The sequence below is a fragment of the Styela clava genome, chromosome 12 (genome assembly GCF_964204865.1).
Source record: "Styela clava chromosome 12, kaStyClav1.hap1.2, whole genome shotgun sequence".
NCBI lineage: Eukaryota > Metazoa > Chordata > Ascidiacea > Stolidobranchia > Styelidae > Styela > Styela clava.
In genome coordinates, this window is record NC_135261.1 from 15,086,318 (window position 1) to 15,100,511 (window position 14,194).

Genomic DNA, 14,194 nt, shown 5'->3' on the forward strand with positions numbered 1-14,194 from the left:
AAATGAGAAGGCAAGATGCCCCCAAGTTTTGGTTGAGAGAAAGAAGATTACAACGCGTTTATTAAGAAAATCAGTTGTAAACATCGAAGCGAGGAAATGATTTGCACTTCACGAACTGTAACAAAATTTAGTGATTGTTGGGCATTAATGTTTTTTTTTACTTTTAATGGGAGCTTATACAATACAATAAGAAATACACATACCCATTATACGAATTTAATTTTTATTGCATTGTATGAAAATAAGATAATATTCAGATTCTCTTTACAGAAAACACTTTTTACACAAGTATCTAAGCATAAAATTGGCGTAAGCTTTAAAAATTATTGGATCTTTCGGCTTAGTAATTCTAAACATATATACGGCTGAAAATGAGTAGAAACAAAAAAAGCAAACGACTCTTGGGTATTAGTTTAACAATAATACAAATGTAGCTACTATTCGAAATAAACAAAAAATTCTTCATCGTGGCTGAATTATATATAGAATGTGTTTTCAGTTCCGGAAAGTAAAACAGGATCAGTAGCATATGCAAACCGAACTAAATTGCTATATAAAATTTGGTCGAAATTATTCCCATTATTTTATTACAATCATTCCTTTATTGAAGAAAATTTTGCGTCATGCTTATTTTAATTATATAATTTTATAGTAGGACACAAAAATTATTTCTTCAATTCATTCAATAAACGATATTTACTAGTAAGCATAGACTATAGCCTTATTTTACTTTGAAAAGTTGGAATTTTAAGCAAGCCATTTTGCTGGCGAACACACGATGAATAACGACAATATTTTTCATTACTTATGCTAGAATTCTGCTGTCAGAGTTGTTAAAATATTGTAATAGAGCGCGTAAAGAGCTGTATCGTAAGATTCGAATCTATCAAGATCAGATAAATTTTCACACCGCATAATCGCAAAATATTCAACAAGATAGTCGTTGCAATCGTATTTTTATAACACTCTATACAATTTTGATTCTATCATTCTCAAATCAGAAATTGATTTACATTTATTATTAGTACCAAATACAAATGAAGTTGGACAAACATTTTTTTAATATAAATTTACACATTTTGTTGAGATGGGAGACCGCCCAAATAGGGCTTCATGTTTGTCGAGCGCCGGTCCATGTAACGTGAAAACCCAACATTTTCCACTATCTTGTTCATCAATTACCTTACAGCGCTGACGAACTATTATTAATTTTTTTTTTTTTTGATGAATGTATTGTGAAATTACGACATATCAGCAAATTTTTTTTTTTAAGTGTGCCAATAAATTGAATAAAGTAGACCTAAAGTCAGGTGATAGAGCTCAAAAGAATGGTATTCGTGTAGATTTCATATCATGAACTTCTACGCGTTTCAAAATATATCGTCTGGATGTACTATATTCATACTAATATAGTGTTAAACAATATGAATTAAGTGCGGATTATTTCGAAAAAAAACTATAGTAATGTTTTCATTTGCAAAAATGTATCAAGGTTCATCTTCGTCAAATGCATCGTTTACGCTTTGTTGTGTCGACTTAGGTCGGTTCTGCAAAATAAAAGTATTTTTGATGCATCTTCGCTTATCGAATTCGATAAAACAAAACGAAACATGACCATAAAATAGTTCACAATGCTACAGATGTACCACACCGAATACAATCTGTTTGTGTTAATTCATCATTAATAATATCACACACACAGCAGCGTAAATATTGTTATTGTTTATCAAAATGAATGAATCCAAAACACGAAGTGAAACGCGCAAAACAAACCTGTCAATAAAAAAATATTAAAATAAAGCTTATAATACGAGTCCTATTCTTCAAAATATTTTAACTTGACAAAATACAAATGTTTGATTTTTATCCGTAAATACCACGAAATATGCCGTATGCGCAATTCAGAAAACAGCGAATATCAACGAAAAATATAAAGTCGTACGCAGCAAAGCAACATAGCAATTTTTCGTCTCTGGTAATAAGCGAATTAAAATATGTGCATGCACGTTCAAAACAAAAGCGGTGACGCCACAAAAAGTGTCCAGTCTTTTGTTATTCATTCTTCCGATGTATAAGTACCTCTTAGTGCTGACAACACTTCTTTAGTGCAAATGAGAGAAGTTTACCTATTTTCAAGTGTTGTGGATATGTTCATGTGTTGAAGGCGTCTGGATTGTTGGGTAAATATTCAAATCCTCATCGATTATTCATTAGCAAAATTGACGAGAAAAGCGAAGATGGAGTGGAGTAACCAAAATGCGAACTTCAAATCTAAATCACAATAGTTTACCTCATTTCCCTCATCATTAGGATCAACTTTAGGGGATTTCTTCTTCTTCTTCGAGACGCAACAGTAATAAATGACTCCACCGATTAACGCCACGCCCACCACAGCTCCAATGACGATACCAGCTATCGCTCCTGGACTGAGACTGTTGTCAACGGGTTCGATACTGATCTGAAAGAATAATAACAAGTTTGTGAATAGCGGTATGTACCTGTAGTCTAGGATTCTAGGTAATTCAAATTTGGTGTCTTTCAAAATACGTTTTTGACAACAAGAGCCCAAGGAAGTAGCAAATGTTTTAGTGAGTACTACCAACAAGCTGTTTTATTTGTTTTGGAATATGACCTTGTTGCCGCATTGCTAGCAATATCAATATGTCTTATATAGACTGTAATCTACCTTTCACATTCTTCATGTGTTCTCGTCGGCTAATTGAAAAGTTTAGTAAGTATTTTTACAGCATAAATCAGATTATATTATTTAGTATTGCAATTTCGGTCAACTTGTACAAAAATAGCAACAGTTTGTGTTATGTTTATGCACATATACAGTTTTATTGAAACAAATACACGCGGCAATGATAATTTATTTCGCTCACCTCTCGTAATATATATTCTCCACTTCTACTACAATCGCACGAAACATTTTTTCCGTTGGTTTTACGCGAAGTGCATTGTCCGGCAATCCACGAAGAATTAGATCTTTCCCACCGTGAACAGTCCAAAGCAAAAGTGTTGTTGATTCTTCCATTGATCGAGTCAGTGATTAGCTTGAATAGTGAACATCTATGTTAGTAATTAAACATAATTTATGAATAAGTGTATTGCTACAATACTCACATATTCCTTCTCTGTCTCAAAATTCAATGTGAAACTGTCGGTTCCAGACACAGATAGAACAACTTTAACTATTTTTACGTCAATAGCTTCCTCAAAAAGGTTATTTTCTGCTACGTACATTTTGAATGAGATTCGACCTGAACAATTTAACGCACTTGGTTTTATGAATTTAATGGTCGGATTTACACCCAAAGCATTCTATTCATTTTGTACGCAAACCGTTTGAAGATGACCTGTTACAAAACATATTAAATTGGTGCATTCCTATTTTCATTATATATATAAATTTTTCATGTTTAGCTCTTTGATAAGGTATATTTTCTTTTTAAGGTATGCTCAAATCAATTTTTGTTAGTCTTCAAGAGATTTGTCATCATAGACTTAGTCTATGACCTGTGTCTATGAACTCATGAAAAATAGAGTAGGTTAATGACTATCGCTGCGCAACATGCATATTTTTTAAATTTTCACCACTCCCTGATGCTTTCGATTTCATGAAACTTCCTTCTGGAACGCTGCTATAGAATGCCGGAGATAATGCTGCCAAATTTGAATTTGACCCGCTGATGCTTTCTTTTGTTCCATAATAGATATCTATAATTAATAAATAAAAATAGACGTTGTTCTGATTAGGGAAAAACTATTAAACACGTTAGCTGTGTATAATAAAAGGAACTTTAACCTGCTGACGGGTCCGATACAACACCAAGGGCCAGGTTTGACTGTGTATCGGTGTATTCCGATTGTGTGGCTCTCGTCACAGTAGACAGTTTGACATTTTTAGCTGTGTTGTCCACATTTTCCAAGATGCTAAATCGGCAATAATAGTTTTTGTTTATGCAATAGAATGATTTCTGATTTAACATGTTATTTCAATAAGTCCAAAGTTATTACTCCCTTGACTTATTTTATGCTTTTGCACGACGAAAAGTCGCAGATGTCCAAGAAAAATGTGAATTAAAGAAAAAGTTTGGGTACTAATGAAATGGTTGTAGTTAGTAGTTATGCTACTCAAGGATTGGTGTATATCTGCTACACGACAGTTGATAATAATGTCATCTAGATGTGATGCTATTGAAAATATATTAAGTAACCTTTTCCAATTTTCTTCTACGGCGACTTTGGAGTCTTTGTTTTCAGCAAGCATGAGATTATTCACTGATGATAAAAGATCATCTGCAGTCTTAATAGAAGAACGATGTAAAAATAAATGATTTATGGTGTTTGGTCCATAAGAATATTTGTCGAAATTTCAATTATTTAATGGCAAAAACGTGGACGTTATAAATATAATAGCCTACCTCTTGAGACAGGTTGTCTTTGGTTGATACTGTTTCAAGTACCGTGACTGTGTCTTCGACAAGTTCTGGTGTCAGGAGATCAGGATCTGACGTTGCTATGGCGATATATTCTGCTTGTTCTTCATCAGATTTATCAGAAAGTGGTTTAGTACAGTCAATCCATGTTGGTTCATCTTTCCATACAGCTGTTTTTTTTTCATTTTCCAAAACACAACTGTATCGACCAACCGGTACAACATCTATCAGAGAAAACCCATTTAAGCACTGATAAACAATTAAACTTCTGTTCTATTAGGATGATTGAATTAAGCATTGAATAAAATAGCAGAATGATATACAAACGTTGAGCCGTTGGCACGTGACGGCAGGCGCAAATATCCAGTTTTTTAAAAAATATTAACCGTACATCAATAATGTACATTTCATGTTGTGAGCAATGGGGTATGGCAGTAGTCTTGAGGTTGTTAATGATTGATCAAGTAGTGCTGCATCTTTATTGCTTGCGAAAATACTTAAATATATATTTCCTTTTAATTCTGAGTGTAATTTAGATTTTCACCATTCTACCTACTGAAATTCTATTTTTGTGATTTGCTTGTTTCGATTGTATCCAAAATTAAAATAATATTTGGTATCGAAGATTTCAATCATGAGTCTTACACAAAAGTTGAATGAATGAATTTGATACAAATGTAGTAACTAGTAATACAGTGTACTTGAATGTTCTAACTAACTCACCTCCTTCGCATGTAGTGCAACTCCCATTTGCTGAAGATGATTCTCCGATATTGGCTTGTGAGAAAACAACTGTACTGTTTACTACAGTACTACTCGTTGCGTTGCAGGATTGTAAACTAGAAGATTCTCGAAGTACCGTAATCTCTTCACAACTAACTGGTATATGGAATAACAAAAATTTAGTTCATGCATTATATGGGGAATTTAATTCTTAAAATAGTTTTAAATGTCCACCAGAAACAATCGATACTTACTCGTCTTGTTACAATTTTCGCCAGTATACCCATCGTTGCAAACACATTCTCCACCAGTTTGTGTCTCACACGTTCCATGCTGACAACCATCACAGGCATCTGTAAATATGCACAATAATTGTATAATCACAATGAAAAAAATCATTACTAATATGTATGTATTGCACTCGGTTTACGTTCTTTTTATTAAGATTTGCGATATTGCTCAAGCATCGAATCGAAAAATCAGTAATTCTTTCTTGGGACAATAAAGTAATATGCTTAACTCTTCTTAATAATATGTATTTAATATCAAATATCTCAATTTACTTAAGCAATGTGTTGAAGATACAACCATCAATTGTGATTTGTGATATTGCTGAATACTGAACGCCCATATTCCAAATTTTTTGCGGATCTTGCGCACCATCTCGCGGAATGTGCTCACTAATTATTCCCTAACTGAATGAAATATTATCAAACCGTTTTGAGGAATCACAAACTATCTAAAGTCTTTTATATCGCTCAAAAATGTTCTTTATCTTGCATGTTGGATTATTTTTGAAATTCTCTGAACATAATTTGTTCATACTTCATAAATATACTGCGTGTGTGCTGTTGAAAAAGTGTACTTTATGGAAAATAATTTCCAAAACCATGTGTCAAAAAAAGGTCGTTGAAGGTGGAGTGATTAGTCAAAGCACATTCTTTATGCAATTTATAATCATATGATAGTTTAATGATCTCTGTCTTAGCGTGCAGCAAGACTCTCAATAAATCACTTAATATAGTTGTGTGTGTACTCGCTACAGCAACCTTCCATTATGCGTAGACAGATCCTCCTGAACAAAGGCATGAGCTAAGGATAGTTTATCTGCCTCAAACTCAACTAATAGTACAGATAAATTGTTACTTGGATTAATAGTAGTGGTGATGGTGGTGGTGGTAACGTTAGAGGGGTCTTCAGTTGCTGACAGCCCAGTGATGTTAGCTAAAATATAATAAGAGGAATTTTAGAACTTATATATATTCAAAATTAATATTAAAATTTAATTTTTGTGTGCTTGTGATAGATCGCTCTTTTTGACCTAAATTCAACCATATCCTGAGAGGTTTTTTCTTGACAAACTAAAACTCGATTAGACGACTCAGTAAAATCAGTACCACTTCATGTTGGCTGATTAGCAGTCTACATAGAAAATATGGATTAGTTATTCAGTCAAGAAAAACTTACCAAGCAATTGCCCAGAACGCGGAAGAGAATAGTTTCAAAATAGAGTGGTAATAAAGGTATATGCCCTACACTGTAGAGCCTACAGTATCATTTATACCAGGGCTACTCAACTATTTTTATCGAAGGTCCGCAAACAAAACTTCAAAATTATTTGGGTCCGGTCTTTCCAGAAATGATATTTCGGCATCCTTAAAAGAGCACTTCCTCGACCGACTAATGATTAGTAACAAATTAAAATTGTTTATTATGGTGGTATAGTTCTTTTCGTATATAATTATAACTATGAAAGTCATTTTATAATAGGAAATTCAAAAAGTTGGGCTAATGATCCCAAATAAATAATTAGGTGCGGTCCAAATCCAATACTCGAAAGGTCCGGATTCGGACCGCGGTCCACCAGTTGAGTAGCCCTGATTTATACAACTATAAAAATGCATTTGTAATGACTTGTATATTGCATTACTTCGAAAAAATTTCAAACACAACTTGTAATGATCTACAGACAAGCTAGTCTAATGTTTTGATTCTAGTTGATCAGTGGACTTTAAAAATTTGTTAAAAATTTTTAATTTGTTTTGAGCATAAAAAACCAGTTTAAGGTTGGTCTTTATCAAATCTTTATCTTGGCAATCGGCTCGATAATTACTCTCAAACGACCAACAAAAATTGTTCAGACTTTCATTGACGCACAATCAATATATCATAGCAGGCTTGTTCGCCTCGCATTTAAAATACCTAAATATTAAATATAAAGTAAATTTTTCTATTTTTCCAATTCAAATAATCCTCCCAAAATTTGCGCCATAAAAATATTGGCATTTTTTACTTCAGTGGCCTGCAGACGTTTTTCTCAATCATTGACTACCTCTTTCTATCGTAGTAGGGTTTTCAATAGTAGAATTTAGCATTTTTGGTCGAAGATTTTAATTCAAAATATTTTGGATTGCTGTAATTTGTTCAATTAGTCTATGAGTTTTACCTATTGCTTTATTGTATGGTTTTGAATTGAATCTTTCAACCTGTCAGTGTCGACAGAAAATCTAATAAATCAAACAAGTTTATATCCATCAATTTAACCACTTTCTGTACCGTGCAAATGCTTGAGAAATTTCTCTTGAAAAATTATCTTTTAGACACGCTTTCTAAACGGTATCTAATTCCGCGCTTTTTTAATTAGCTTTTTTTTTCGATGTTGCTTACTTGAAAATTTATAGCATTTTGGGATAGCAGGACTATTCGTATGGGACATTGATACATGAGTAGTATACCCTAATCCACGTAGTAACCTACTACTTTTAGGCACTTTAAACAAAAATACCATTGCATTAATCTGCATATTGCTTCTGCATAATGATTCCACAATACTTTTTATTACCATCCGGTCATCCGAATGAAAAGCATGAACAAAGTCGAAATTCAACGGTATTAAAATATGTAGCCATACTCATAGGTTAAAATAAACTTCAACATTGAATCAAAAACTTTAACAACTAATATAAGAAGATAATGCAAAAACGCGTACTAAAAACAGAGGAACAGATACATGTTATGGTGTCCAGTCGCCAACCAACTGCAATAATATTAGTTGCATTTCATATGCTTGAAAACATCATGATGCCAAACAAATAACCCTATATTCTATAACGTCTCACCAAGTATCCTAGAAAGTGAACACTCTATATTTCTCGTATGACGCAGTCATGATAAGGTTCACTGCAAACCAGACATATGATATAATCTGCCGGACTTTGCTAATAGCACCGTTGTCAGCTCCAATGTCCCATACAACAGCAGGAGAATACAGCATTCGGGAGAATACAGAACACACTTCTGCTTCAACCACGTCCAGGAGTTTCTGTTGACTTGTTAATAGCCGAGGGGAACTAACTTGTGATTGATTTTTGATAAGCTGTGCCGATAATGCGAGTCCTTTTGATAGTTCAGCCATTGTTGCCAGAAGCATTTGTTTTGGTCCTTTCCGCACATACTGTATGGGTAAAGTCTCACTCCAAAATTAGACTTAAATCAAGGCTCTGTGGAAACAAACGTTACTGTCAAACTCTATATTTTCAGAATTACTATGGAAACAATTGCAGTTTATGTTTTCTCAGCTGGCTGATTCCATTTCTGATTAATTTTTGATTCGTCTTTTGAATACTAATTTTTTTTTATCTCACTATAGGGTATGTCATTGGCATGCTGCTACAGATCATTTCTGATTTAGTGAAATTCAATCGACAGTGAATTTCTGTTGTGCCATCCTTGTTACAACAGTGTCGATTTTTTATCAGTATGTGATGTGGGGCGAGCATTGGCTGATTCATGCTTTATCATGTTCAGAAGTTTACTCTTCAGCGTTAAAGGAAAAGTTAAATCGGTTTGATACTGTTTTTCAACGAAGTCTTCCACGGTATTAAAGACACCATCATCATAAACCGGTCGTTCTCCAGATCCAAATGAATGTTTCAAAATATGCTTGATCGCCGTCTCTTTGAATTTTCTGTGTCCCTCGGGGCGACGAAGTGCGTAGTAAAGAATTGAATAACCAGTAGCATCACCCTTGTAATCCTGTTCTATTATATCTAAATCGTATGTTTCAAGAAGGAAGAATTTTTCTAATAACTTAACCGTTTTGAAAGTGTTGAGCAAAGTAACAAATAATCTAAAATGCCTTGCATCAAATAAAGTACGAAGAAAAGTATTTGTATCTTCATTCCACTCAGGATTCCATTCTTCAAATGTAATATGAGATATGGCAGACTCAAAATTTATTTTGGGATTCATATGAAACATCTCGGACAAAGTCTTAAATAAAAATCCCGCTCCTTTCATTTTTGCCACAACTTCTACATACCCCGCATCCGGCATGTTACGAATTATTTCTTTTTGATTAACTTGATTATTGTCATCTTTGTTAAAACCATATTGAACTGCTTGGGGCAGATAACGCCCCATCATTTCACAAAGATCATCTGAAAATACAAACTTGATGAAGCTTGCAAATGACAATTTGCTAGAAGGATTAGATTTTTCATACAGTTTTCTCATGAAGAGCATACACTTTTTTGTACCGTCTTTATTATTTATCAAACTGAAAACTACTAGAGACATGTGCCCCATTTCCACAAGTGCGCCTAGAGTGATCAATCCATGCAAAAGAGAAAATATTGCATATACTGTTAAAATAATATCACTCATTTGAGATCCATAATTGACACAAGCATAGTTGTGAGAAATATTTGGCAACATGGAGATTCCAGTTGAAGTGCTAGTTAAAGAGCAGTTGAATACTCCGCGTTGAAAATATCCTAATTCATTTCTTACACTTAGGAATCCAAAGCCAAATCCACCGGCCGTCAGCCAAAACAAAACACACCACATTCTGTTGAAATATGTCCAATGAGCCTCTGCCATCTTCAAATCTCTGGTTAACCATATGTTCTCCACAATATCGTGAACTGCTGCAATATCATCTGACTTTTGTGTATTCGGTGTAATCACCATAGCTTTTATTTTTTCCAACTTCAAATTCAAAGACCAGAAATTCTTTTCTGCCGTAGAGAAGACTTCGATTGCGTTTATTAGAGATGCTGAATTAAACCAAATATTTGAATAAGCAAGTACGAGCAACGCGAAAACAACCACCATAAACTGCATGGAACTGGAATCCGAGAAAAACGACATTTCATAGGAACAGTAGTTTGAAACGAAAGAAGCCTCAACCTCAGTGTAGTGGTCCCATGTTGTAGAGTCATCTGGGAGACACGAAACGCCTTCTTGTACCAAAGATGCGCCAAATATGAGTATCACAAAAGTAGCATGCAATGTCAAACATTGCGTGTGCAATACTTCCCACCATGGTTTGATGTTGTTTTTTTCCAATATGTTCCTTCCAAACAATGTTGAAATTTCAGTTGCATCTGTCATTTCATTCTTTGATAACTCTCATGTATTTCATTTCTTTATTCGCTGTTTGATTACGCTATTTCTTGTTTTGTATGTAGAAGTTAGACTATGACCTAATGTAAGCTCACAAATATACTTGCTATTTCGTGGGTTGAGATTGTGCTATTTTTATTTCACGTATGGTAATTTAATGAGGATTATATAAAATTTGTTAAATCACACTACAATTCAATACACTTAAGTATCCCACACTGATAATTAAATAAAACGTTATACTCCAACGTCAAAGATATTCCTATAGCTCAAACTATCGTATTGACACGATTCAAATATAATCATGGCCTTCATGAAATATAAGTAAACCGTAGTCTCTATATTACCGCCGTAATTTTATTCAAGCAAATGACTAACTTAGTTCTGCTAGTATTGTTATGTCGTGTTACGCAAGAGATACCGCGGTAAATCTTAAACCGGAAATGATGCATCTCCACTGCTATCCAATGGATATTGGGAATCCATCCATTGGCTGGTAATATTTAAATCATTGACAACCGCTTCGGCCGCACATTTGTGGTAACAAAAATGGATTAAATCATTAGCCGGGAATTCAAAATCAATTTAAAAACCCTAGAATACTGTTTGCATATATGATGCAATAGCAATATGAGTGTTTTCATCAATTTATAATGTATAATATTTTCGTGCGATGCACCAAGTCATGTTCGGTGCTTTGTTATGACGATTATCTTTGTGTACTGCCACCTCGATGAATCTGCTAGGCATTATCGCAGTAACATGTTTGTCGATACCGCCGCATAATGAATCAATCATTGAACAGCAAAATCTAATTTCAAGAAGCTGCAGAAAGCAATATATGCATTGTATAGTAATTCATTCAGCGTATATTGTTAATTTTTACCCACCGTTCAAATGTTAAGAGCAATGAACTAGTGTATATCAGGATTATTCTAAAGTAGACGCTGATTTGAGTCAATATAAATTTAAATTAATATTTCGTTGCAACCGCTTTCAACTTTTGATAATTGAAACGTGGGGCTCCAAATTAAAGTTTTGCTCCTTTGTAAACAATCATAAAATACGTCTTGGTATAGACAAGTTTTATTGTTGGTTTCAAATAAAACGACTAACAATAAATCAAGAACTTTGAAGGAAGCAATGAAACGCTTTGAACAAATATCGTTAATAATCCTAGAATCAACTGTGTAAATATTCTTATACTTGGTTTAAAACAGGCATTAAAATAATCAGCAAACATTGAAACTGCGAAATAACGACTTTCATTTTGTATGTTATAGTCTTGAGTCACATTTACGTCAAGAACAAAGTTTGTATTATTATTGTCAATAACAAGAACTGAACTTTATTTAGAAGCATTTATTGAAAAAATTCTATCTGCGCGGTTGCTTACGAGCGTATTGCGTTGTCTACGAGCGTTTTCATAAGAACTTTGATATTACACAATACACCCTGTAATAACGCGAATTTTTTTTTTTTATATACTTGTATTGAGAATGAAATGTTTTGTTGGCCACATGCGCACTAGCGCACCGACTTATCAGAAAAAAATTGGGCGATGTAAACCACTGAGAATTCATATGGGTATCCTGTGTCTGAAATATTATATTTTTAATAGACTATCAAGCCAGAGGTCACAGTTTTTAGTACCGTACTGCCCGGACGCATAGAGGTTGTTTGGGCAACAATTACATATATAACCGTTTTCAAAAATGCAACTCAGTGCGTCTGTCGTCAATACAGTCTAAGTCTAATACAATAAACATGTATGTGTGTAGTTGATAAAATAGGCAGGAAAAATGTTACCTGTATTCACGGTTTCAACCGTTGTTGGCAGAATAGTCGCGGTACCTGAAATAAAATACGAAAAAATTTAAAATTCAAATGGATTCAAAATCAATTTTAAATAGAATACTGGCAAATTTGTAAAGGATTTGCATAGATAATGCAGAAACACGAACGTGTTGTAATCAATCTATAACACGCATATTCTCGTGCCATGCACCAAGTCCTTTAGTTCGTTGGTTTCTATGACGATGATCTATGTGTATTCCCACCTTCTTAAGCTTGCTACGCATTATCGCAATGTGTGTTGGTCCTACCGCAGAATAAATCATTAAACAGCGAAATATAGTTCTTCATGATGCTTTATATGCATTCTATAGTAATTTATTTTGATCCTTCGTTTAAATATAAGCAGCATTGTACTGAGTAAATTGACCCTAAATTATACCCTAATTAGAGTTCATAACAATTCAAAATAAATTCGATTCATCCCGTATCTTTATCTTTAGTCGGAACTGAAAGTCGTTTTTGATTGAGCCGCTTGTACTAGACCTAAGAATGTCTAAGACAGTTTATTGGAAGCCATAAACTTTACTTTCGTTGAAACTCCTGAGTGTTCTGAACAAATATTGTTTAAATTTTATCATTTTTATCATTCTAGAAACAACTGTGTAAATATTTCATTTCTCCGTCACAGCGATTAAAAATATTGCTTTTAAATAACAACTTTCACATTGTCAAATTTACGACAAAGTTAAAGCAAGCTTTGAAAACAAAACGTTAAATTTTTAAACAGTTTGATTACTGCGCAGATATACATCATCATGAAAAATATCTTGAAGTCATATAATTCCAAAAGTTTGGAGAGAAAATTGAGCTCATGGAATAATGGTATCATAAAACAACAACTTTCAAATAGCACTTTACAGCTTTGTCCAATTATACCGTTGTCGTTTTATTTACATAATCAAACACTAAACATTCAAGAAGATATGTTTATTTCAAAGTGACTCAAAGTGAGGCTCAATATATAATTTATAGCCTTGTAGTGCATAGTGCTGCGCATTTCGAATCGAATAGTAAATTATTCGAATCAATTTAGATAAAAATTTCGATGTACCACCATCTTTTTTTTTCGTCCGCCAAATGTCGAGGTGAATTCTTCCTTTATTTTAATGAAGTCATATTTTCACAATGAAAATCTGACATAATAATCCTTTTTTTCGTAGTGAGTCATTGATGAAACATGTTTTTTCATTTCGTGTGAACGCTCGGCGAACTGTCTGAGTGATATTTCACATGTTTTCAGTAATTTATGTTATCAGAGGACCATTACAATAATAAAAAATCACATACAATCTTCCAAGTATTCAAGATTCGATTCAGAAAAAAATTCGCTTTTGAAATCATCAGGTATACAATAAAGCCCAGTTCTTAGTAGTGTATTGATTTAGTATTACCTGGCTCCGCCAAGGTTGCTGTTACATTTGTTGTTGCCGATGTTGTACAGATACTGTTAATTGCTGTTATGCATGCAAGCAACAAAACTCTAACCATAATATGTCTCGACATTATACTTTTGATATACATGTAATAACACAAATAATTGTCTACAATGATAAATATAACTTTCATTAACGGTAATCTTCATAATGAAATGTATTATAGTCTTGTTCTACGTGGTATTGCCTATATCCTATAATGCATGGATAAGTGCGTTTCTTTCATAAATCCTTTGCGATTAGAAGTTACACATTTTCCCACTGTTTTACATGAGATCATACTGTTATTTGGTGGTGTCAATAACAACTTGCTGCGTGCGTTATCTATCTGTA

The 14,194-nt window shown here is 33.6% G+C and overlaps 1 protein-coding gene across 1 annotated transcript; it reads right to left on the minus strand.

The window, feature by feature from the left end:
* Nucleotides 1-206: 206 nt before the first annotated feature.
* On the minus strand, nt 207-13,931 carry LOC120330190 (uncharacterized). Its single transcript, XM_039397050.2, has 13 exons — nt 13,820-13,931; nt 12,381-12,425; nt 6,312-6,389; nt 5,420-5,518; nt 5,166-5,321; nt 4,428-4,666; nt 4,221-4,309; nt 3,809-3,936; nt 3,598-3,720; nt 3,127-3,263; nt 2,886-3,056; nt 2,291-2,458; nt 207-1,547 (listed from the first exon to the last, which is right to left on the minus strand). The coding sequence occupies exons 1-13, from the start codon at nt 13,929-13,931 to the stop codon at nt 1,488-1,490; spliced, it is 1,605 nt and encodes a 534-aa protein (XP_039252984.2). The 3' UTR covers nt 207-1,487.
* Nucleotides 13,932-14,194: the final 263 nt, after the last annotated feature.